Genomic DNA, 20,471 nt, shown 5'->3' with positions numbered 1-20,471 from the left:
AATTATCTAGTTGCCACAGCATCCTGTCCAGGTTCAGAAACATTCACAACCTGAGGCATCTCTGCGGAAAAAAACAACAACATCCTTTCCCATGAGCTTGATTAAACCCACTCTGATAGTTTGGCTCAGCCCTTTCTGCAGATCTCAAAATTGTGTTGCTTAGACACCAGCACAGGCTTCACAGCAGTACTGCTGATTTCAGTCACTTTTCACGTGTTCATCAGTGAAGGTGACACTTTTCAGGTGACTCAGGCACAAAGAAAGGCCATTGTGGGTGGATAAATCAGGTCCAGCTTTCAACTTTCAGACCCAGCTGAGAGATGACAGCACCTTTCAGTGAAAACTCATTAAGTCCCTGGGCTCAGACAGAGGTAGGACTGGTTCTGCATAGCAGTGGATGCTGCAAGTATTTTGGAAGGGGGAGGAAAGGATGAACACATTATTTATTGTAGCAAAGCCAGTTATCAGTGAAGTCACCACAAAGAATCTTTAATAAACCTCCTTGGAGGTGCTCCAACTCTCCCCATCCCCTCACTGGTCCTTTCATAAAGCTTTGTGAAATCAGATCAAAGCCAAGGAGGCAAAGCAGAGTCAGGCTGACAAAGGAGGAGCCCATCAGCAGGCAGGGCTTTCAGGCACAGCCCCAGGACCCCCGTCCTTGAGGGGCTTGTGGCAAAGGACAGGACAGAGTTTTCCTGCTTTTTCCTCACTGATTTTCAAAGACGTCAGTAGAGCTTGTGCTTGTCTCTGAAGTGTTTCCTCTTGTTCCTTGGAGGCTATCGATGGCTGGCAGAGACCCAGCTCTGTGCACACCCAGGGATCACATCAGCACCTCCAGCCACCAGTGGGGAAGACCTGAGCCAGGTTCTTTGCAGAATTTCCTTCCTCAGGTCCCCAGGTCTCTACTGGTTAATACCTGGATGGTGCCTGACACCAGCAGGACACCCAGCAAGAAAGTGCCATCTCTGCCCTTCAGCAGAATCCCCTTTACCAAGGCAAGCATAGCAAGACCAACCCTTATGCTCCCCTGCCCTTCCCTCGAGGGGACCCCCAGGTCTCCCGTGGGAGGCAGGGAATGGAGGACCCGAGGGAACTGGGGCCTTGGAGGACGCTGCTCCTCAGTGGCCCCATCAATACACCCAGCCGGCTGCCGGACAGCCCAGCCGCCTCTAAGCAAATGTATGCAAATATGCGCAATGCACACAAATTTATGCAAGCGCACGGAGCAGTCTCGGGCGGGGCGGCCCGTCCCGGAGCCGCCCCCGCTATAAGGGGGTTTGGAGCGGCCGTCCCGGCGGTGCGGAGCTGCTGCAGCCCGGGCAGAGGCAGGTCGTGCGGCGTCGGCATCATGGTGAGTGCCGACCCGAGCTGTGCCCTCCCTCCGGTACCGCGGGTGCTTCCAGGAGCGGAGGGGACTCCAGCGGGACTCTCTCTTGAGCAGTCTGTGACCCCCATAGGTTCCCCGGGGGGGCTGCCCAGGGGGGCGGGCAGAAGGGGTACCGACTGTGCTTGCCCTGCCCCTGCCTGGCGTCAGCCTTCTCTGAGCTGCTGCCGCCCCGGTCTCCGCAGCCTCCTCCTCTGAGCACCTCTTGCAACCGTCTCATGTGTCGGAGGCAAAGAGCCCACCAGCCCAACCCCACCGTGTGCCCAGACTGGCTTTCGGGCTGATCCTCTCACCTCTCCTCCCTTTTAATAGCCACAGTTCCTGCCCAGCTCCCGTGGTAGCATCTCCGGCGGGGGGGAGTGTGCCCAGGCTGCCAGCCCTTTATGCTGCAGCCCCAGAGCTGAGCCCCAGGAGCGAGCCATGGCTTCACCCACTGCCCCGCACCTCGGATGCCAGGGGCCAGCTCACGGGTGGGCACCACTGTGAGTAAGCCTGCAGCCCGTCCTGCCGCAGTGGTTCTGCTGTGAGACTCTTGACCTCTCCAGCTGCCTGGGAGAGCATCCCAGCCTCAGGGTGCCAGGGCTCCCTGCCTGCTGCCCCGCGGGACTCTGCTCTCTGCCTTTCTTGAGCCAGACCTTGTCATGAAGAAGGCAGAGGCTGCTGGCTGGTGACCAGTGGTGCTTCGTTCCCAGCACTATGGGACTCTTGCCCAGTGCAGGGTCCCACAAAGCCAGTTCTGGCTGCTGCGTGTTGGCAGGATGAAGTACAGTGATCAGCATAGCCCTCTGCCCCTGCCCTGATAGATTTGCAAGGGAGGAGTCCTTTTTCGTATCTTCTTTCTTGTGGCCATCCGGAGGTGCTTGCAGCTGTGTCAGTGTTTGCTGTGCTCTTCTGCTGAGGATCATGGAGCTTCCTCTGAACTTACCCCTTGTGTTGGCTCCTTGTGTTACAAAACCTTTATGGACCTGCTGGGAGAGATAAGAAGGGTGTCACTTTGCTGCTCCTTGCACCTTAACTTTGGGAAAGGTGGGGTGGTGGTCTTCTGGCTCTCACCATGGGCATCAAGGGCTTTTTTTTTTTGTCATCCCTCATTGTCACTGCTGCCTCTGAAATGCAGCACTGAAAGTGCCTTAGCTTCACAGAGCCAAGACTTGCTGTGACCTGTGCAACTTCCTCAGACAGCAGTTGCTGCTGCCATGCTCCTGAGCACAAAATGGCTCCACCAGCTTCCTGCCAGCTGACTCACAGTGGGACACCCATGGCTCTGGAAATCCGGTTTGGTTTGGATGCTCCTTGGCCTCTGTTGTGCCAGATGACACAACCAAGCCCTTGGCAACAGCAGGGCTGAGGCAGTGAATATTTTGGTCCTCGGTAAAAGGGCTGCAGCATCTGGGATGCCTTACCTTGAGAGAGAGAGGCTGCAGAGCCCACCTTAGCCTTGCATTCTCTGAGGGACTTGAGGCTGCCCTTGACACTGTGAGCTGAGGAACTCTCCCACCTCAGCCCTTCAGCTCAGTAGGGAGTGCTGCTAAATGCTTCCTCCTTCTCCAGAGCTAATTTAGGAAACCCAAGGCTCAGAGCACAGCAACTGCTCACTGCTGCCAATACCTGCCCTTGCTGGGCACCCATCCTCAGTGCCATCACCCTCCTCAGCTTCCAGAGCCTGCTTGATCTGTCATCTCAGCCCACAACCCTGTTGTGGGTTTAGCAACAGAGACCAGGGTGGCTGCTGCAAGGCTCCAGCCCTTAAGCCAAGTGGGTGTTCAGGTAACAGTGGGTGCTTCTCTGGTGCCTCCCAGGGCTGTGGGTGGAATAGTCCATGGAATGTGCTAGCCTGATGTCCCTGGTTCCAGCAGATGTGTCTCCATCTCCCTGAGCCCCTGAGGTGGGCAGTGCAGTGATGGGAGGCCTAGCACCAGGTTTGGCAGAGGGCAGCAGACCGGGATGAACACAGGCACCCAGGCTGCCAGGCAGTGTGGATTTGCACAAGGCAAGAAAAGCTGTCCTGCTTGAGCTGGACACCTCCCCACCTGCAGTGATTGCATTTGCAGTCCCAGCTGGGGTCTGACCTTGCCTCCCCCTCCCCAGCGCGAGTGCATCTCTGTCCACGTCGGCCAGGCCGGCGTCCAGATGGGCAACACCTGCTGGGAGCTGTACTGCCTGGAGCACGGCATCCAGCCTGATGGGCAGATGCCCAGTGACAAAACCATTGGTGGAGGGGACGACTCCTTCACCACCTTCTTCTGCGAGACTGGGGCTGGGAAGCATGTCCCGCGGGCCATCTTTGTGGACCTGGAGCCCACTGTGATTGGTGAGTACACCTCAATTGGGCAGTGACACTGGTCACTATCTCTGGGAACAAACCACCACAGGACAGTCCCCAGGGTGGCTCCTGCCACCTTGCCCTGGGGCCAGTTAGAAGATCTCTGACATTATGATAACCTTTCCTAGATGAGGTTCGAGGAGGAGTTTACCGCCAGCTCTTCCACCCTGAACAGATGATCACTGGCAAGGAGGATGCTGCCAACAACTATGCCCGTGGGCACTACACCATCGGCAAAGAGATCATCGACCAAGTGCTGGACAGGATTCGGAAACTGGTAAGTGACCACAGAGGGTGAATGTGTCCCTCTGAGCTGGGCTACAGAATCCTGCTGTGGGTGGGAGCAAGGTGTAAGCCCTGCGGTGTCCTGGGAGGGCTCTGTGGCCACCCAAGCAACAATCTGAAACTTCCCTGTGGCAAAGTCAGTGCTTGGAGGAATCTCACTTGGCTCTCTCCACAGGCTGACCAGTGCACAGGACTCCAGGGCTTCCTTGTGTTTCGCAGTTTTGGAGGTGGCACTGGCTCTGGATTCACCTCCCTGTTGATGGAGCGACTCTCTGTTGACTATGGCAAGAAGTCCAAGCTGGAATTCTCCATCTACCCCGCGCCACAGGTCTCTACTGCTGTGGTGGAGCCGTATAACTCCATACTCACCACACATAGCACCCTGGAGCACTCAGACTGTGCATTTATGGTGGACAATGAGGCCATCTACGACATCTGCCGCAGGAACCTGGACATTGAGCGCCCAACCTACACCAACTTGAATAGACTCATCAGTCAGGTTGTCTCCTCCATCACAGCATCACTGCGGTTTGATGGGGCCCTGAACGTTGACCTGACTGAGTTCCAGACCAACCTGGTGCCCTACCCTCGCATCCACTTCCCCCTGGCCACCTATGCTCCCGTGGTTTCAGCTGAGAGAGCTTATCATGAGCAGCTGTCAGTGGCTGAGATCACCAACTCCTGTTTTGAGCCTGCCAACCAGATGGTGAAGTGTGACCCCCGCCATGGCAAGTACATGGCCTGCTGCCTGCTGTACCGCGGGGATGTGGTGCCCAAGGATGTCAACGCCGCCATCGCCACCATCAAGACCAAGCGCAGCATCCAGTTTGTGGACTGGTGCCCCACAGGCTTCAAGGTGGGCATCAACTACCAGCCACCCACGGTGGTACCGGGAGGGGACCTGGCCAAGGTGCAGCGTGCTGTCTGCATGCTGAGCAACACCACGGCCATTGCTGAGGCCTGGGCCCGCCTGGACCACAAGTTTGACCTGATGTACGCCAAGAGAGCCTTTGTGCACTGGTACGTGGGCGAGGGCATGGAGGAAGGGGAGTTCTCTGAGGCACGGGAAGACATGGCCGCTCTGGAGAAGGATTACGAGGAGGTGGGCCTGGACTCCTACGAGGATGAAGAGGAGGGCGAGGAGTAGAGAAGCCCTTGCCAAAAAGGACTGTGCTCCTTTCCCGCGTTACGTGCAGGAACCCTTTGCAATAAATAATTTCAGAACCTCCATGTCTCCCAGTAACCCCCAGCTGTGTTGGTTTCTTGCCAAGTCAGGTGTGTGGTGAGTGTTTCAGCTCTGCTGCTGGTGCTGCTGTGCTTCCTCCTAGCACATGTGGACATGGGGTCCACCATCTCGGAGCGCCTCTACCCACACCCTGCCTGTCTGTGCTGGTGCTCTGCCATCCCACTCGGGCATTTGGCCCTGCCCTGCCTGCCCCAGACCATGTTCTCCGCAGGTTGTTTGTGGAACTCTCTTCCTGTCCTGTCTGGTGATCCAGAGTCCAAACATCAGCTCCTGGCTCCAGCTGCAATGGGAGATTTCTGTTACGCATTATCCAGTATGCTGGGTCCAGAGATTAATTTTCCCTGCTTACCACTAATGCTCCAGCTATATTGAGCCACAAGGGATGTCCTTCACTGCCCTCCTCCCAGCATGCACCCGTGTCAGCTCGAGGGGAAAGTGTGAGCCAGCACCGGGCTGCACCGATCCCTGGAGCACGGCCAGACGCTTGTCCCACTGCGCAGGGCTCCTGGCGCTGCTCCCTGTGCCCATGACCTGAGCCTTGGGCTCAGGCTGAGCAGTGCCTGCTGCTAAACCAGGTCAGGAGTTGCTGCCCCTCACACCAGAGCAGTGCAGCTACTCTGCAGAGACACCTTCTTTCTGTGTCTTCAGAGAGTCGACAGCTGCCAGAAACACTCAGAAGTTGGAGTTATGTCCTGTTCTTTTTTTATTAAAGATTAACCTGCATCTCTGATCTGGACTCTGCTGCAGAGGGACATGAAGGTGTCTCCTGGCATGCTCCTGAGCAGCAGAGCCTCTGTCCCCACAGGTAACAAAGGCTGTGTGAGTCCATGCCCTGGCAGCAAGGTTGGAGCCCTCTTCATGCTGCACACAGCGTGCAAGGCTGGTGTGCTGGGCTCTGCTTTTTCCCCAGCTGGGCTGGTGGTCCATTCGTCCTCAGCAGCAGGACAGCCCTGTCCCTGGCAGGGAAGGTTGTGCTAGCCAGGGTTCAAAATGGAGGGGCTTCTCTGGGTGTGGCCAGGAATCATTAACAGCAAACGGGCTGTGATGACCCTGGGGTTTTTTTTTTTGTTTGTTTGTTTTTTTGAGGGTTTTTTTTTGCAGCCGGGCCAGCTCAGAATTGTCATGCTGCTCTGCAGCCTCGTGGAGGTGCGGCACTGCCTGCCCGTCCCCACCGGGAGGGAAGGGCAGCCCTTGGCCAGGGGTTCCTGAAGTGCTGATGGCAAAGGGAGTGTCAGAGGCATCCTGGACCTCAAAGCCTGACCTGTGTGTCTAGCGCATTTCTCCTCCTTTCTCCTAATCTAAAGGCCTATGTCGTCTCAAGGTGTCCCTAGACCTTAGGGAGCGCGCAGTATGTGTGGGGGTAGTGGCTGTTGCCCCGTCCCCGCTGTCCCTGTGGCTGAGCACCGCCTATACCCCCTGAGGTCTGGAGCCTTCTGCTGGCAGGATGTCCCCTGCTTCCTTCCTGACAGAAGAGGGAAAGCAGCCCTGGCCCCTGCCCTTCGGGGTTCCTTCGCAGCGGAGAAGAAACCCAGGCAGACTCCCGCTGCTGCCGAAGTGGGTACTCCCGTCTTGCATGCAAATGTACCCAAATGAAGGGGTAGGGCGCTATCAGGCCCCTCCCACCTATAAGAGGGCGCTGCAGAGGGGATTGCAGCAGCTGCAGCTCCGTGTCGAGCCCCGCCGCACCGAGCCCCGCCGCACCGAGCCGCCGGGAGAGCCCGGACCCCCCCCGCCGCAGCATGGTGAGTGCGGGCCGGGTTGCGGGGCCACGGGCACGGCCGCGCCGAGATGGGGGGCTCGGCAGCGTCCCCCCGCAGCTCCGGGCACGGTGGAGCCGCCGCGGCGCGACCCCTCTTTCGCCGCTGTGACCTTGGGCAGCCCCACCGGCCCCTGCCCGAGGGCAGCTGTGCCCCCCCCGCCATTCTTGCCCGGTCTCCCCCTCCGCCAGCGGTTCGGGTGCGCTTGGGTCACCCCGGCGCCGCAACTGGGGGCGCGATGGACATGGAGGTGGGGTGATCTCTGCAGTAGTCATCGGTGTCGCGGACGGACGGGGACAGCTGCCGGGCACGGAGGCGCCAGCCGGGCACCGGGGACTGGAGCCAGGCGCTCGGCGGGGCTCCCCCCGGGGCAGCGGGCGTCCCGTCGGGGCTGGCGGCGGGGAGCGGGCTGGAGGGTCCCGGCCCTCCCGTACCGTGGGCGTCTAGGAGCGGCAGAGCGGGCAGATCCAACCGGGCAGTCGCCGCTGCCTTCGCCGGGGGCCGGGGCTATATTTAGCGGCTCGGGAAGGGGGACGGGGCCGTGCCAAGAGACGCAGCGCAGTCCTGCCCGCCGCAGCGCTTACGGAGCTCTGCCAGAGACCCTTCCCCGGGCCGCCTTTCCTCCCGGCGAGCTGAGTCTGCTCCTCTCTTCCCGGAGGAGTCAGGAGTCCTTGTGCCCCCTTCTACCACCCCCGGGGCTGGACAGGAGCATGGTCCCCATCGCAGCTTAGAGCGCTGCATGGACAGGGAATGCAGGAACGAGGACCCTAGGATCCTCATGCTGAGCTGTGGTGTCCTGCGCCGGGGGAGCCTGCATGCTCAGGGAAGTAGAGGAGAGATGCCAGGGACGAGGTGACCAAGGATGACAGGGCTAGAAGAGGAGGGATGCTAGGGATAGAGGACCAAGGATGGCAAGACTAGCAGAGGAGGAATGCCAAGGGCAGCAGAGCAGGCCTGCACTTGCAGGGTGGGAGTGCAGGAGGCACATCTCCAGCTCAAAGCCCCCTGTCTGACACTTCTGCCCACAAGGGTTTTGCAGCATGGGATTGGGACTGTGTAGCCCAAGGAGCCTCTGTGCTGCCTAGGGCATTGCTGGCCTTCACCACCAGACTTCCCCTGGCTGCCCCTCATTGCACCCGCACCCCAAAGGCCCTCAGCCCATGGGGCTGATTGCTTGCCAGGCTCTGGAGCAGCAGGCAGGGGCTTCCCCATGCTGGCTGCAGCTCATGGGACACAAACATACCCATGTTAGCTCACTGGGCTGCCATGGTGTGGGGAAGGTGCTGAGGCTGCCAGGGAGCCTGGCAGGGCAGCTGGAGCAGGGGAGCTGGGGAGCAGAGTCCACATGGCTGGTGACTCCCAGGGTGGCCTGAGCAGGAAGGACACCAGGGCCAGCTCCCAATCCTATGTGGTGCGAGTGCATGGCCAAGGGCAACGTCAGCCACCTAGGGAGCCTCAGGGGCATGTGGGAGGTCACCCAAAAGAAATTGGGCTTCCTGAGGCTGTTGGCCAGGGTGGGTCCTGTGCAGGTGGCTGTAGAGCACTGACAGCAGGCGGAGCCCTCCCTGGGTGGGGTGGACAGAGCTGTGCTAGGGTCTGACCCTGCCTCCCCCTCCCCAGCGCGAGTGCATCTCCGTCCACGTCGGCCAGGCCGGCGTCCAGATGGGCAACACCTGCTGGGAGCTGTACTGCCTGGAGCATGGCATCCAGCCTGATGGGCAGATGCCCAGTGACAAAACCATTGGTGGAGGGGACGACTCCTTCACCACCTTCTTCTGCGAGACTGGGGCTGGGAAGCATGTCCCACGGGCCATCTTTGTGGACCTGGAGCCCACTGTGATCGGTGAGTACTGGGGTGTGCATGGCCTGGGATGCACCCCTGGGGGGCTAGGCAGTATCCTGCACTGGGTTCAGTCTGAGGGTTTGCTTTTCCCCAGGAGAAACCACAAACCCGAGCACCAGCTTTTGTTCCTGAAGTGTCCTAGAGGCATCCATGCTGGTAGTCTCTGCTATCACATGTGCACTGGAAGAAACCAGCCCAACCGGCACAGCAGCTCCTGCTGTCACAGCAGCTGTTAAGACACAGCTCCCCATGGGTGGGGGAAGCTGAGCAAGGAGGTGGCAGCCACCTCTGTCTGCCAGAGAAACCTGATGCTTGTGGTGGCCACTCTGACATGTGGGTCCTTGGCTCTGGCCCTAGCAGGTGGAGCTGGGAGGAGGGAAAGGCATGTGTGCTCAAACCACTGCTTGGTGGCTGGCTCAAACCTACAGCCTGGTCCAGGCTCAACTGTCCCCTGCTCTCTCCTAGATGAGGTTCGAGGAGGAGTTTACCGCCAGCTCTTCCACCCTGAGCAGCTGATCACTGGCAAGGAGGATGCTGCCAACAACTATGCCCGTGGGCACTACACCATCGGCAAAGAGATCATCGACCAAGTGCTGGACAGGATCCGGAAACTGGTAAGTAACCACAGAGGGTGAATGTGTCCCTCTGAGCTGGGCTACAGAATCCTGCTGGGGCTGAGCACACTCCAAGACCTGCTCTGCCCTCAGCTTGGCTCTGTGGCTGCACGTGGCAGGGATGCACCAAGGCTTGGAAGACTTCTGAAAAGTCAGGTGTTCACAAGGAAATCCATCTCAAAACAACCTGGTGGGTCTCTCTCCACAGGCTGACCAGTGCACAGGACTCCAGGGCTTTCTCGTGTTTCACAGTTTTGGAGGTGGCACTGGCTCTGGATTCACCTCCCTGTTGATGGAGCGACTCTCTGTTGACTATGGCAAGAAGTCCAAGCTGGAATTCTCCATCTACCCCGCGCCACAGGTCTCTACTGCTGTGGTGGAGCCCTACAACTCCATTCTCACCACCCATACCACCCTGGAGCACTCAGACTGTGCATTTATGGTGGACAATGAGGCCATCTACGACATCTGCCGCAGGAACCTGGACATTGAGCGCCCAACCTACACTAACTTGAACAGACTCATCAGCCAGATTGTCTCCTCCATCACAGCATCGCTGCGGTTTGATGGGGCCCTGAACGTTGACCTGACTGAGTTCCAGACCAACCTGGTGCCCTACCCTCGCATCCACTTCCCCCTGGCCACCTATGCTCCTGTCATCTCTGCAGAGAAGGCCTATCATGAGCAGCTGTCAGTGGCTGAGATCACCAACTCCTGTTTTGAGCCTGCCAACCAGATGGTGAAGTGTGACCCCCGCCATGGCAAGTACATGGCCTGCTGCCTGCTGTACCGCGGGGATGTGGTGCCCAAGGATGTCAACGCTGCCATCGCCACCATCAAGACCAAGCGCAGCATCCAGTTTGTGGACTGGTGCCCCACAGGTTTCAAGGTGGGCATCAACTACCAGCCACCCACGGTGGTACCGGGAGGGGACCTGGCCAAGGTGCAGCGTGCTGTCTGCATGCTGAGCAACACCACGGCCATTGCTGAGGCCTGGGCCCGCCTGGACCACAAGTTTGACCTGATGTACGCCAAGAGAGCCTTTGTGCACTGGTACGTGGGCGAGGGCATGGAGGAAGGGGAGTTCTCCGAGGCACGGGAAGACATGGCCGCTCTGGAGAAGGATTACGAGGAGGTGGGCCTGGACTCCTACGAGGATGAAGAGGAGGGCGAGGAGTAGAGAAGCCCTTGCCAAAAAGGACTGTGCTCCTTTCCCGCGTTACGTGCAGGAACCCTTTGCAATAAATAATTTCAGAGCCTCCATGTCTCCCAGTAACCCCCAGCTGTGTTGGTTTCTTGCCAAGTCAGGTGTGTGGTGAGTGTTTCAGCTCTGCTGCTGGTGCTGCTATGCTTCCTCTCATCGCTCTGCTGTAGCTCCAGCTTGCTCCCCATGTAGGTAAGAACCCCCATGTCTACTCCCTGGGGCCGTGGCACATAACCCACCCTTCTCTCTGCTTGAGCTGGGGGTGGGTATTGATTCCTCAGGTGGTGGATGACCCCGTGGTATATGGCCCTGTATTGTATACTGGAGACCAGGGGAGCAGATTTAGCCCAAGCAGGAAAACATCTCCAGCTGCTGGGACTTCTCCCAGCCCAAGGGTGAGTGGGCTTGTCTGGAAGGAGTTGGAAGGAGGTTGAAGCATTGGGAGGAGCCTGGCACCCTTGTCCCTGTGGTCACAGCATGGGACAAGCGGCACGCCTGGCTCTGTGGTGCAGTGGGTGCCACCCCACAAGGGCATCCAGTGCAGCATGAACCCCTGCGGCTGCTTTACTGCTGTGTTGTGGTGAGAGGATTAAAGGAGGGGAATGCTCCCCATGAAATTTCTTGTCTGCATCTCTTTTCTTACCTTGCCTTCGTGGCCCATCCAACTGCTGTGTGTTCCAGGGAGCCTCTCCAGCCAAGGGTGGTTGGGCTGTCCCCAGACTGCTCATCCCCACAGGAGCAGCGCTGCTGCATCTTCCCCCCAGGCTCTGGCAGCTCCCCAACCTGGGCACCCACCTCATTCTCCTTGGGTGGCTGAGAACCTCTGCCTGTACCCCTGCCACTGCCTGCCAGGGCTGTGCTGAGCCTCTTCCCACAGCACCCAGCCCCAGAGGCTCCCAACAGCGGCGCCTGGCTCCAGCTGCAGAGTTGTATTCACTCCCGTCAGGAGCGTGCTGGGGCCAGGGATTAACTTTCCCTGCTTACTGCTAATGCTCCAGCCACATTGCCCTGCCAGGGCTGTGCTCTGCTGTCCTTCCCTCACACAACCCAGACAGTTCTCCCTGTGCCCCGGCGGGACCCCCTTCCCACAGGCAGGGACACGTCCACACCTCCGCAAGAACATCTTTTACTCCAAACAGAAGGCAACATCGGTGCCAAGAACAGCAGTGGAGCGGGGGCTGGGTCCCCCCACTTTGCTCCAGCACCGCACCAGGACCCAGACTGCAGCTCAGAACAGCCCTCCTGGGGCGCAGAGCTGTGGGGCCATGGCTGCCCTCACCCGGGGGGGGTTCCACACCATCCTTCTCTGCAACCCCCGGAGGAGGCAGCGGCTGGCGAGGGCCCCATTTAGCAGCAAGTCACACATCCACAGCCCTGGGGCCCAGACTGAGTCCCAGGCAGCAGCATCCAGGGTACAGACCACTTCAAATCCAACACACCTCCAGCACAGAGCAGCAGCTCTCTCCCATGCAGGAATCCCCTCTGCAATGGTTTCGTGGGGCAGCAGGGACGAGGGCAGCTGCGTTTCCCCTGGCTCAGCCTCGGGGTACTTTGCTGCCACAGGGTGGGATGGGCTCAGATCTGCGTGGTGTCCTGGCCCGCTGGTGCTGGCTGTAGCCCCTCCAGCTGGTGGAGGATGTCATCTATGCTGGGTCGTGCCTGGGGGTTCAGCGTCATCATGGAGGAGAGCAGATGCTGCAAGGCAGCTGAATACCTGGAGGAAAGATGGCAAGGGGTACACAGCGTAGGGGGCCACCTGGGAGCAGGATGGCTCTCCCCAGCCTCTCACCTGGTCGTGGGGGGCACAGTGATGGGGTTCTGCACTGCCAGAGCCACGCTGTCGCCCTTCTGGAAGACGGCATCATAGGGGCCCTCCCCAAACATCATGCAGTACAGCACGCAGCCTAAGGACTGGAGTGCAGAAGGGTCAGGGCAGCCCTGCCATGGCGGGGCAGGGGCAGGGGCTGGGGGGGGCCAGTTCCTTACCCAGATATCTGTGCGCTCATCTATGACACACTGGCTCGGCACTGTAAAGAGCTCAGGGGCACGGTAGGAGATGGTGCAGCGCTGAGCAGCCCAATCCTGTAGAGAGGAGGGTGAGGGTGGAGGTAAAGGCTTATCAGAGATGGGATGGTAAGGTGATGTCCCAGAGCACCCACCTACCCACCTGCACAGCCATGGCCTTCCGAGAGCTGTTAACTTCAATGCGAGCTTTGTTCATAGAGCCAAGGTCCATCAGCAAGGGCCGATCATCCTCATCCAGCAGCACATTGGTGGGCTTGAGGTCCCTGTGGGGATGCACATCACTGAACATCTGCTGGGCCCCCTGCCCACCCCTTCAGCCAGGTCTGCTGACTCTCCACCTATGTGCGTAGCCCTTGCTGTGGATGGCTTGCAGCCCAGAGCAGATTCCATGGAGGATGAGGAGGATCCGCTGCTCTGGCATGAAGGTCCCTTTCTCTCGCAGTGCTTGCACCTCGCTCCAGAGGGTCCCCCCCTGACAAACACAAGCAGCCAGTCACCTCTGGTGCTCCCAATGGCAAGGGGTTGGAGGCAACCAGGGAAGCCCCCCTTCACCTTCACGTAGGGCAGGAGGAGCCAGGCCTCATGCTTGGCACCCTTCTCCACCATGCAGTGGGCCACCAGACGCAGGATGTTGGGGTGGTCAAAGAGGCCGTGCATCTCCACCTCATGCAGGGCAGCCTGGCGGTCTTCCTTGTCATGGCACAGGATGCGCTTCAGGGCATAGAAGCGCCCGTCCCTCAGCCCCTCCACCAGGTCCACATAGCTGAAGCCCCTGTGAGGACCCAAGTGTGGCATGGGCTGGGTTTCCCACATACAAGCCCTGTGTCCAGCCTCCACTGCCAGCATTAAGGGTAGGGGGGTAGAGAGCAGCAGGTGCCTGCAACCCCCTCCGTGGGAGCCCCCCCAGGCATGCACATTCCCCCCACCTTGAGAGCACCTGCCAGGCACCCAAAGCATCCCTCCCTTTGCATGAACAACCCTGCTGGCCCAATCACCCTTACTCCTGTGGGTCTAGGAACCCACTCCTGGGTATAACTGACCGCATCCAGCCAGCATGAGAATCCTCCTCCATGCACATACTCAAACATCTCCCCACTGTGCTCAAGCATAACCCTCCACGTCTGAGCATCACCCCCATGCCCAAGCATCCTACCCGTGCTAGTACATCCCCTACACCTGAGCATCACCCCCATGCCCGAGCATCACCTCCACTCCCGAGCCTTCGCCTGTGCCCGACAAACAATCTCCCCACGCACAGTCACCCCTCCAAGCCCGAGCATCGCCCGCAGGCACAAGCACCCCCCATGCCCGAGCACATCCCCACGCCCCAACACCCGCCCATGCCCGCGGCCGCCCCCGCCCGCGCCCCCCGGCCGCGCGGACCCCTCTGCCAGGCGGTGGAGCAGGAGGTAGCGCAGCCCGCCCAGGCTGACGGTGCCGCGGGAGCAGAGGCACAGCGCCTGCCCCATTGCCCGGCTGCGTCATCGCCCGCCGCCGCGCGTCACCGCTTGTGTCACCCGCCGCGTCACCATCGGGGCGGGCTCTGCAGCCCTCCCGGTGCCGCCCCAGCGCGGGGCTCGCTTCCGGTGCGGAGCGGGGCGGCGCCGAACCTCGGACCCGCCCCGCCCCGTGGGCAGGGTGGGGCGGCGCGGTGGCGTCTTTCCGGGCCCCGCGGCGAGCGGCGGCAGCGGGGTTCCGCACCCTGCCGGTCCCCGGAGCTGGCCCCGGTGAGCCGAGCCCCTCAGCCGGGCGGGCAGGTCGGCGGTGCAGGGGACAGAGATGGCGAGGCCAGCCGCCGCGGGGCTCCTCCCGGGGGCATCACCTCCTGGCCGTGCCCCCGTCGCCAGCTCTGTCACCAGGCTCTGACCCTCGGTCCAGGGACATTTTCCTTTCTTCCAGACAGCGGCAGCAGCATCTCCCCCTCCCGCAGCTGGAACCGGGGTGTCCCACCACCACCTCTCTGGTGAAACAAGTGGGCTGAGCTCCTTCGAACGGTGTTTGTCTGGTGGTGACACTTTTACGAGGTTCCTCGCCTCTCCACGTGTGACATCCACCACCCCGGCGGGCACCGGTGATGTGTCCGCCGGCTGGAGCTGGCTCGGGGGGTGTTTGCTGCCTGCAGCCCGTGCTGGGTGGGCTTTGAGCGGGGAAATGGGGGTCTCACCCAGGCACGGAGGGCGGGAGCTGCCAACCTCCTTATCCGACTCTCCCTCCCTAGATGTGCCGCTGCTCCAGCTGCCCGCACTTAGGACCTGAAGGAAGTTGCCTGCGCTGGCCGAGCAGAATCATGTGATAGTGGTGTCCACGTCCCGCTTAGTCCTGCACCCCGAGCCTACCGAGCGAGGATGGGGCTGCCGGCGCTCGCCCTGCTGCTGGCAGCGGGGCTCCTCCACACGCAGGTTCGTAAACGTGGGTGGAAAGTTTAGGAGAAGCGCGCGAGGCTGAGCGACGAAGGAGCCGGTGGGAACGCTCCAGGATCTGCCTTGCTTTCCTTCCCCGTGTCCCTGCTCTTTCTGCTATGGCTCCCTTCTGCTGCAGCCCACGTCCTGTCCTACCGTCCCGCTTGCGCTCCCAGCTCCCTGCCTGCCTTCCCAGCACTCGTCCGCAGCAGCACCGGTCCCCCAAAATGGCACCAGCTCAGCCGCAGGGTGTTTGATTAGCAGGGGAGGTGGGGGGCATCAGGCGATGCAAATGGCTGCCCTGCTTGTTGCTCCCGCTTTCCCGAGACAACGTGGTTCCTGCCTGGTCCCTTCGTCAAGGACAGGGAGGGTGCCCCCCCAGGATCTATCCTGGTGGTAGGAGGTGGATGGGCTTGTGGCGGGTCTGCAGCCCCCCAGCTTTGCCCCTCTCCTGCAGGCCTCCCCCCCGGCACGCTCCTTCCAGCTGGATTACGAGGAGAACTGCTTCCGCAAGGATGGTGTCCCTTTCCGCTATATCTCGGGCAGCATCCACTATGCCCGTGTCCCGCGCCCTGCCTGGAGGGACCGGCTCCTCAAGATGTACATGAGTGGGCTCAGCGCCGTGCAGGTGTAAGTGACACAGGGACAGCCCTGGGAGCACAGCCCACTGCGCCGGAGCCCCTCAGGACCTCTGGGGTCCAAGGAATAGGGACAGATGCAGGGGTGTTGTCTGATCACAGGGACTGGGGACCATGAGCATGAGCCTGGGCTAGTCCCAGTCCAGTCCCCATTGTCATCCATCATGCCAGGGTGTCCTTATCCCTGGCATGCTGATCTCTGCTCTCACCACAGCTACATCCCCTGGAACTACCATGAGCCACTGCCGGGGGTTTATGACTTTGCTGAGGACCGGGACGTGGAAGCTTTTCTGGACCTGACAGCCGAGCTGGGGCTTCTGGTGATCCTGCGGCCAGGGCCCTACATCTGTGCAGAGTGGGAGATGGTGAGACCCAGACATGGGACAGGGGAGTCATGGGTGGCCCAGGAAGGGTACAGCAAGGTTGGCCCTTCTGGCTGGCATGCTGAGCCTGGTGCCGTGCTAGCTGTGCCCAGGCTGCCACTCTGCAGGGCACATGCTGAGCCACGAGCATTGCCCTGGACTGGCCTTGGCTGTGTGCCTGGGCTCTGCTGAGTGGTTTCTCTGCCTCCCTCTTGGCTGTGGGTGTTCCTCCAGGGAGGCCTGCCTGCCTGGCTGCTGTGGAAACCAGACATCATCCTGCGCTCCTCTGACCCCGGTGAGCCTTGACACAGGGTTCTGGCCACTGTGTCATTGCAGCCTCATGCCAATCCCAGCAGACTGGTCTCTCTCCTCACACCTGCCAACTCCGCTGCACAGTCTCTCCCAAACTTTTCATCTTTTAGGAGTACCATAGTTGGTTCTCCACCTCTGCTTCCCCGTTGTGCTCAGCTCTGCCCCATCTGCACCATCCTCCTCCTGGCAGGACTGGCTGTGGGTGGACTGGGGTGGATACTGTGGCCAGGCTGATCTCCCCTCTCTCCCCAGCCTACCTGGCAGCCGTGGACTCCTGGCTCCATGTCCTTCTACCCAAGATCAAGCCACGCCTGTACCAGCATGGGGGGAACATCATCAGTGTGCAGGTAGAGTGTAGTGGGACCTGGTCCCCTGCCCTGCTCTGGGTCGTCTTTGGTTGTGCCCCAAAAAGCCACCTGTACCTCCCACACCATGCCCTCATCTGGCACAGCTCTTCAATAAATCCTTCCCAACCATTGGACCTGTGTTTAAATCCAAGGACTGGAGCTCTGGGTACCTGCCACCTCCCTGTTTGTGGTTTGAGGAATATAGGCAGAGCTTGGGGTCATAGTGGGGAAGGAAGGTCAGTCTTGGGACACACCTGTGGGCTATCACAACATCTAAAGATGTCATGGAGGGAAGGGGAGAGCTGGATGCTCATCACAGGGTGAGGTGGCACCTGGCTGCAGCCCTGCTGGGTGCGTGCTGGGTGCTGGCCTCTGCCCTGCTCACAGGTGGAGAACGAATATGGGAGCTACTATGCCTGTGATTATGAGTACCTGAGGCACCTTCTGAGCTCCTTCCGGGCGCTGCTGGGGAACGAGGTGCTGCTCTTCACCACCGATGGCACGCGGGCCGAGGAGCTGCGCTGTGGCACGCTGCAGGGGCTCTATGCCACCGTTGACTTTGGGCCAGGTACCCCTATGGGGGAGGAGGAGAGGAGATAGGGGATCCCAGCTCTGTCCTGCTCCAACCTCTCTCCCACCATCTCCACAGGCTTCAATGTGACAGAGGCATTTGGTGCCCAGCGCCGAGTTGAGCCAAAGGGTCCCCTGGTGAGCTTGGTGTGGGCACCATGGGGGGGAACGAACTGTGATGGCTTTGGAGAGACGGAGGGGGTGGGAAAAGCAAAGAGGGGTGCCATGGGCAGGCTGTATGTAAGCAGGGGGGATGTTCCTGGCAGAGGGGTGCCAGGAGTCCCAGCTTTGGGCAGGTGACAATCCCTTTATCCTCCAGGTGAACTCAGAGTACTACACAGGCTGGCTGGACTACTGGGGGGAGGTACATGCCAGCACCAGCTCGGCGCAGGTGGCACGGGGACTAGAGGACATGCTGCAGCTGGGAGCCAGTGTCAACATGCAAGTAGTCAGCTGGCAGGAGGCACAGCCTGGGGGGTCGATCCCCTCCCCTCTGCCAGCATCAGAGTGGCCATTGCTGCTCACTTTCGTCCCACAGGGGATGAGCAAGGGGCACAGGCTGGGCTGGGACCATGGGCACAGCAGAGAGGGGCAGCAGATTGAGAACCTGCTGGGTCTCAGGAGGTGCTGACTGGGCTCTCTGGCGTGTCTCACAGGTACATGTTCCATGGTGGGACAAACTTTGCCTACTGGAGTGGTGAGTAGGGCCCTGCCCTGGGGAGGGTGGGACACACTGCAGTTTGGGGGCTTTGCTTGGCAGGATCCTGCTTCAGGCTTCTGTTCTGTCCATGGGGCAGGCTGACACACACCCAAAGGTCCCTGAACGCAAGCTTGTCCCCTCTTGAGGATTCCTTTTGTCCCCATTATGGTTCATGACCCCCCACATTAAAGCCAGCCTGGGAGTGGGTTCCATACTATGGGCTCTGCCAGAGCCCCTTCCTCCAGCTCCCGTTGCTTCTCTGGCCAGGTGCTGACTTCAAGGACCAGTACAAACCAGTGACCACCAGCTATGACTATGATGCCCCCCTCTCGGAGGCTGGAGACCCCACTGAGAAGCTGTTTGCCATTCGCACGGTCATCAGCGAGGTGCTGAGCCTGGCAAGAGGAGGGGGATGGTACTGGGCACTGCTGCCTGTGCCAGGGAAGAGGGAGTCACAGAGGGACCTGGCAGAGCAGGGGACATCTCCTTGCTTGCCCTGGGAGGCAGCTGACAGTTTGCTGTTCAGTTCCAGCCCCTGCCAGTCGGTCCAATGCCACCCGCCTCCCCCAAGTATGCCTACGGCCAGGTGGCCCTGCAGAAGGTGAGTGCCTGCCCCAAGGGCTGTGCTGCCCCTGCCTGGTGCTGCCCGTCCCCAGCACTGTCCCAAGCCTGTCCCTCTCTTTGCAGTATGCCAACCTCCTGGATGTCTTGGATGTGCTGTGCCCCTCCGGGCCCATCTGGAACAAGTTTCCTCTCACCTTTGAAGCCATAAAGCAGGTGAAGGGTTGGGTGCAGTAGGGGACAGTGGGAAAGATGCCTCTAGGCTTGGCTGCTTTGCCCTGGCTCTGGGGTGGAGGAGCAGAGCTTGTCTCCAGCCCCAGTTCCCTTTCTGTGACACTCCACTGTGTCCTGCAGGCCCATGGCTTTGTGGTGTACCGCACACAGCTGCCCTGGGATGTCCCGGACCCAGCCACGCTGAGGTCTTCTCCCCACAGCATCTGTGACCGTGGATATGTGATGCTGCAGCAGGTGAGGCTGCAGGAGGACACACCGGTCCCTGGCCCAGTGCTTGGGAGGGCTGTGGGACCCTCAGCAGCAGTGTCATGCCATGCCAGGGGCCTGGGGACAGCCAGGATGCTGAGAGCCACACTGAGCCCTTGTGGGGTAGCCCTCTGGCCTGAATTTTCCCCCTTTTGAGGGGTGGAGGGCAACCCTGGGCCAGGTCTGGGGGGCAGCAGGATGCTGCACTGCCAGGCTGCAGGCAGCATTGGGGAGGTGGGATCTCGGCATGGGGCCACAGTGTTGACCCTGTGTCTGCAGGAGTACCAGGGGACACTGGAGCGGGATGGGCAGACAACGCTGCGTGTGACAGGCAGGGCAGGGGACACCCTGGATGTGCTTCTGGAGAACATGGGCAGGATCAGCTTCGGGGCCAACAGCAGTGACTTCAAGGTGAGGGGAGAGGGCCCTGAGACTCTAGAGGGAATGGCCTGGCTACCCATTTGGCCAAAGGCCCCCTCTCCTGCCACCCAAGATGGCACAGCCGTCCCCAGACCTGCTCCTTGGTTAATCTCATACCACCCCCTGGCAAACCTGCCATGACTGGGGTAAGGCTGTGAGATCCACACCCCTCTCCCCCAGTTATGCTGCCAGAGCAGTGCAGCCCTTCAGAGAGGATCGCATCCCACCTTCACTGCTGCAAGGGGGACATGCCCCAGGGAAGGCAAGCATCCTGCTGCCTCATTTTCCCTCCTGCTCCATCTCAGGGCTTGCTGGGTAACCTCTCCTTGGACTCCAGCCCTCTCAGCAACTGGCTGATCTACCCCCTGGCCATAGACACTGCCATCAAGCAGGGCTGGCCCCACTTTGCCCAGCCAAAATCAAGCAGCAGGGGAACAGTAGGGCCAGCCTTCTACACTGGGACCTTTAAGACTCCTGGCATCAGCTGGGACACCTTTGTGAAGTTCCCAGGCTGGAGTAAGGTACAGTGGTGAGTAGTTGGGGAGGGAGGTGAGGGTGGTAAGGGGCACAGCTCAATCCTGAACCCATCTTCCAGGGCCAGTTGTGGATAAATGGCTTCAACCTGGGCAGGTACTGGCCCAGCCGTGGGCCCCAGCAGACCCTCTTTGTGCCTGGCTCGGTGCTGTGTGTTGACTGCCCCAACAACATCACGGTGCTGGAGCTGGAGGGGGCACCCCTCACCCCCTCCCTGCTTTTCCTTGACCGACCCCTTTTCAACAGGACCCTCAGCCACACCACTGTGGGCACAGAATAAACACAGGGCTGCTGGGCAACAGCCTTGCTTTTAACTGGGGCTGTGGAGAGGGCAGGGGGCTGGTGGAAGCACAGGGGCCAGTACAGGGAGGGCCCTAGGAGAGGGGCACATATTCTGGCATGAACATACAGAGCTCCTCCCCTCCTCTGGGGCCAGATAGGATCTGTGCTAAGGAGGAAGGGGCTCA

At 60.3% G+C, this 20,471-nt stretch overlaps 5 protein-coding genes across 13 annotated transcripts in view; 3 read left to right on the top strand and 2 right to left on the bottom strand.

Moving 5' to 3' along the window:
* DNAJB2 (DnaJ heat shock protein family (Hsp40) member B2) overlaps nucleotides 1–20,471 on the bottom strand; it is a 158,062-nt gene that overhangs the window by 14,332 nt on the left and 123,259 nt on the right. The window lies entirely within an intron of this gene.
* LOC127386182 (tubulin alpha-5 chain-like) lies at nucleotides 1,312–5,235 on the top strand. Its single transcript, XM_051622800.1, has 4 exons — nucleotides 1,312–1,351; nucleotides 3,473–3,695; nucleotides 3,836–3,984; nucleotides 4,168–5,235. Exons 1-4 carry the CDS (start codon nucleotides 1,349–1,351, stop codon nucleotides 5,137–5,139), a joined length of 1,347 nt encoding a protein of 448 aa, XP_051478760.1. The 5' UTR covers nucleotides 1,312–1,348; the 3' UTR covers nucleotides 5,140–5,235.
* Nucleotides 6,870–11,273, top strand: LOC127386173 (tubulin alpha-5 chain). The gene is made up of 4 exons (XM_051622782.1): nucleotides 6,870–6,980; nucleotides 8,616–8,838; nucleotides 9,304–9,452; nucleotides 9,661–11,273. Exons 1-4 carry the CDS (start codon nucleotides 6,978–6,980, stop codon nucleotides 10,630–10,632), a joined length of 1,347 nt encoding a protein of 448 aa, XP_051478742.1. The 5' UTR covers nucleotides 6,870–6,977; the 3' UTR covers nucleotides 10,633–11,273.
* STK16 (serine/threonine kinase 16) lies at nucleotides 11,767–14,186 on the bottom strand. Of its 2 annotated transcripts, none has more exons than XM_051622791.1 (7): nucleotides 14,065–14,186; nucleotides 13,234–13,453; nucleotides 13,020–13,153; nucleotides 12,824–12,944; nucleotides 12,643–12,738; nucleotides 12,446–12,567; nucleotides 11,767–12,370 (listed from the first exon to the last, which is right to left on the bottom strand). In XM_051622791.1, the coding sequence occupies exons 1-7, from the start codon at nucleotides 14,148–14,150 to the stop codon at nucleotides 12,232–12,234; spliced, it is 918 nt and encodes a 305-aa protein (XP_051478751.1). In that variant the 5' UTR covers nucleotides 14,151–14,186; the 3' UTR covers nucleotides 11,767–12,231. The 2 variants fall into 2 exon arrangements, with proteins under 2 accessions (XP_051478751.1, XP_051478752.1); XM_051622792.1 differs by having other exon boundaries at nucleotides 11,767–12,362.
* GLB1L (galactosidase beta 1 like) lies at nucleotides 14,311–20,303 on the top strand. 8 transcript variants are annotated; one of them, XM_051622770.1, is made up of 17 exons: nucleotides 14,311–14,408; nucleotides 14,581–15,080; nucleotides 15,538–15,710; nucleotides 15,933–16,083; nucleotides 16,315–16,375; nucleotides 16,645–16,739; nucleotides 17,127–17,307; nucleotides 17,389–17,447; nucleotides 17,629–17,750; nucleotides 17,966–18,006; nucleotides 18,277–18,395; nucleotides 18,536–18,610; nucleotides 18,697–18,786; nucleotides 18,925–19,038; nucleotides 19,330–19,461; nucleotides 19,776–19,991; nucleotides 20,066–20,303. In XM_051622770.1, the coding sequence occupies exons 2-17, from the start codon at nucleotides 15,027–15,029 to the stop codon at nucleotides 20,282–20,284; spliced, it is 1,902 nt and encodes a 633-aa protein (XP_051478730.1). In that variant the 5' UTR covers nucleotides 14,311–14,408; nucleotides 14,581–15,026; the 3' UTR covers nucleotides 20,285–20,303. The 8 variants fall into 8 exon arrangements, with proteins under 8 accessions (XP_051478730.1, XP_051478735.1, XP_051478732.1 ...); XM_051622775.1 differs by having other exon boundaries at nucleotides 14,317–14,408; nucleotides 14,900–15,080; XM_051622772.1 differs by having other exon boundaries at nucleotides 14,318–14,408; nucleotides 14,585–15,080.

The sequence above is a fragment of the Apus apus genome, chromosome 6 (assembly GCF_020740795.1).
Source record: "Apus apus isolate bApuApu2 chromosome 6, bApuApu2.pri.cur, whole genome shotgun sequence".
Classification (NCBI taxonomy): domain Eukaryota; kingdom Metazoa; phylum Chordata; class Aves; order Apodiformes; family Apodidae; genus Apus; species Apus apus.
The sequence above is the reverse complement of the archived record's forward strand: the minus strand, read 5'-3'. Positions and strand labels throughout refer to the sequence as shown.

What these genes read in the sequence shown, in the direction of transcription:
- LOC127386182 (XM_051622800.1), top strand. An exon ending in CCTGGAGCCCACTGTGATTG is followed by an intron (nt 3,696 to 3,835) that starts GTGAGTACACCT and finishes AACCTTTCCTAG; the next exon opens with ATGAGGTTCGAGGAGGAGTT. An exon ending in TGGACAGGATTCGGAAACTG is followed by an intron (nt 3,985 to 4,167) that starts GTAAGTGACCAC and finishes CTCTCTCCACAG; the next exon opens with GCTGACCAGTGCACAGGACT.
- LOC127386173 (XM_051622782.1), top strand. An exon ending in CCTGGAGCCCACTGTGATCG is followed by an intron (nt 8,839 to 9,303) that starts GTGAGTACTGGG and finishes GCTCTCTCCTAG; the next exon opens with ATGAGGTTCGAGGAGGAGTT. An exon ending in TGGACAGGATCCGGAAACTG is followed by an intron (nt 9,453 to 9,660) that starts GTAAGTAACCAC and finishes CTCTCTCCACAG; the next exon opens with GCTGACCAGTGCACAGGACT.
- STK16 (XM_051622791.1), bottom strand. Translation starts at nt 14,150, where the DNA reads ATGGGGCAGGCGCTGTGCCTCTGCTCCCGCGGCACCGTCAGCCTGGGC. An exon ending in TCCTCCTGCCCTACGTGAAG is followed by an intron (nt 13,154 to 13,233) that starts GTGAAGGGGGGC and finishes TGTGTTTGTCAG; the next exon opens with GGGGGGACCCTCTGGAGCGA. An exon ending in AGCAAGGGCTACGCACATAG is followed by an intron (nt 12,945 to 13,019) that starts GTGGAGAGTCAG and finishes GCATCCCCACAG; the next exon opens with GGACCTCAAGCCCACCAATG.
- GLB1L (XM_051622770.1), top strand. Translation starts at nt 15,027, where the DNA reads ATGGGGCTGCCGGCGCTCGCCCTGCTGCTGGCAGCGGGGCTCCTCCAC. An exon ending in GGGCTCAGCGCCGTGCAGGT is followed by an intron (nt 15,711 to 15,932) that starts GTAAGTGACACA and finishes CTCTCACCACAG; the next exon opens with CTACATCCCCTGGAACTACC. An exon ending in AAACTTTGCCTACTGGAGTG is followed by an intron (nt 18,007 to 18,276) that starts GTGAGTAGGGCC and finishes TTCTCTGGCCAG; the next exon opens with GTGCTGACTTCAAGGACCAG.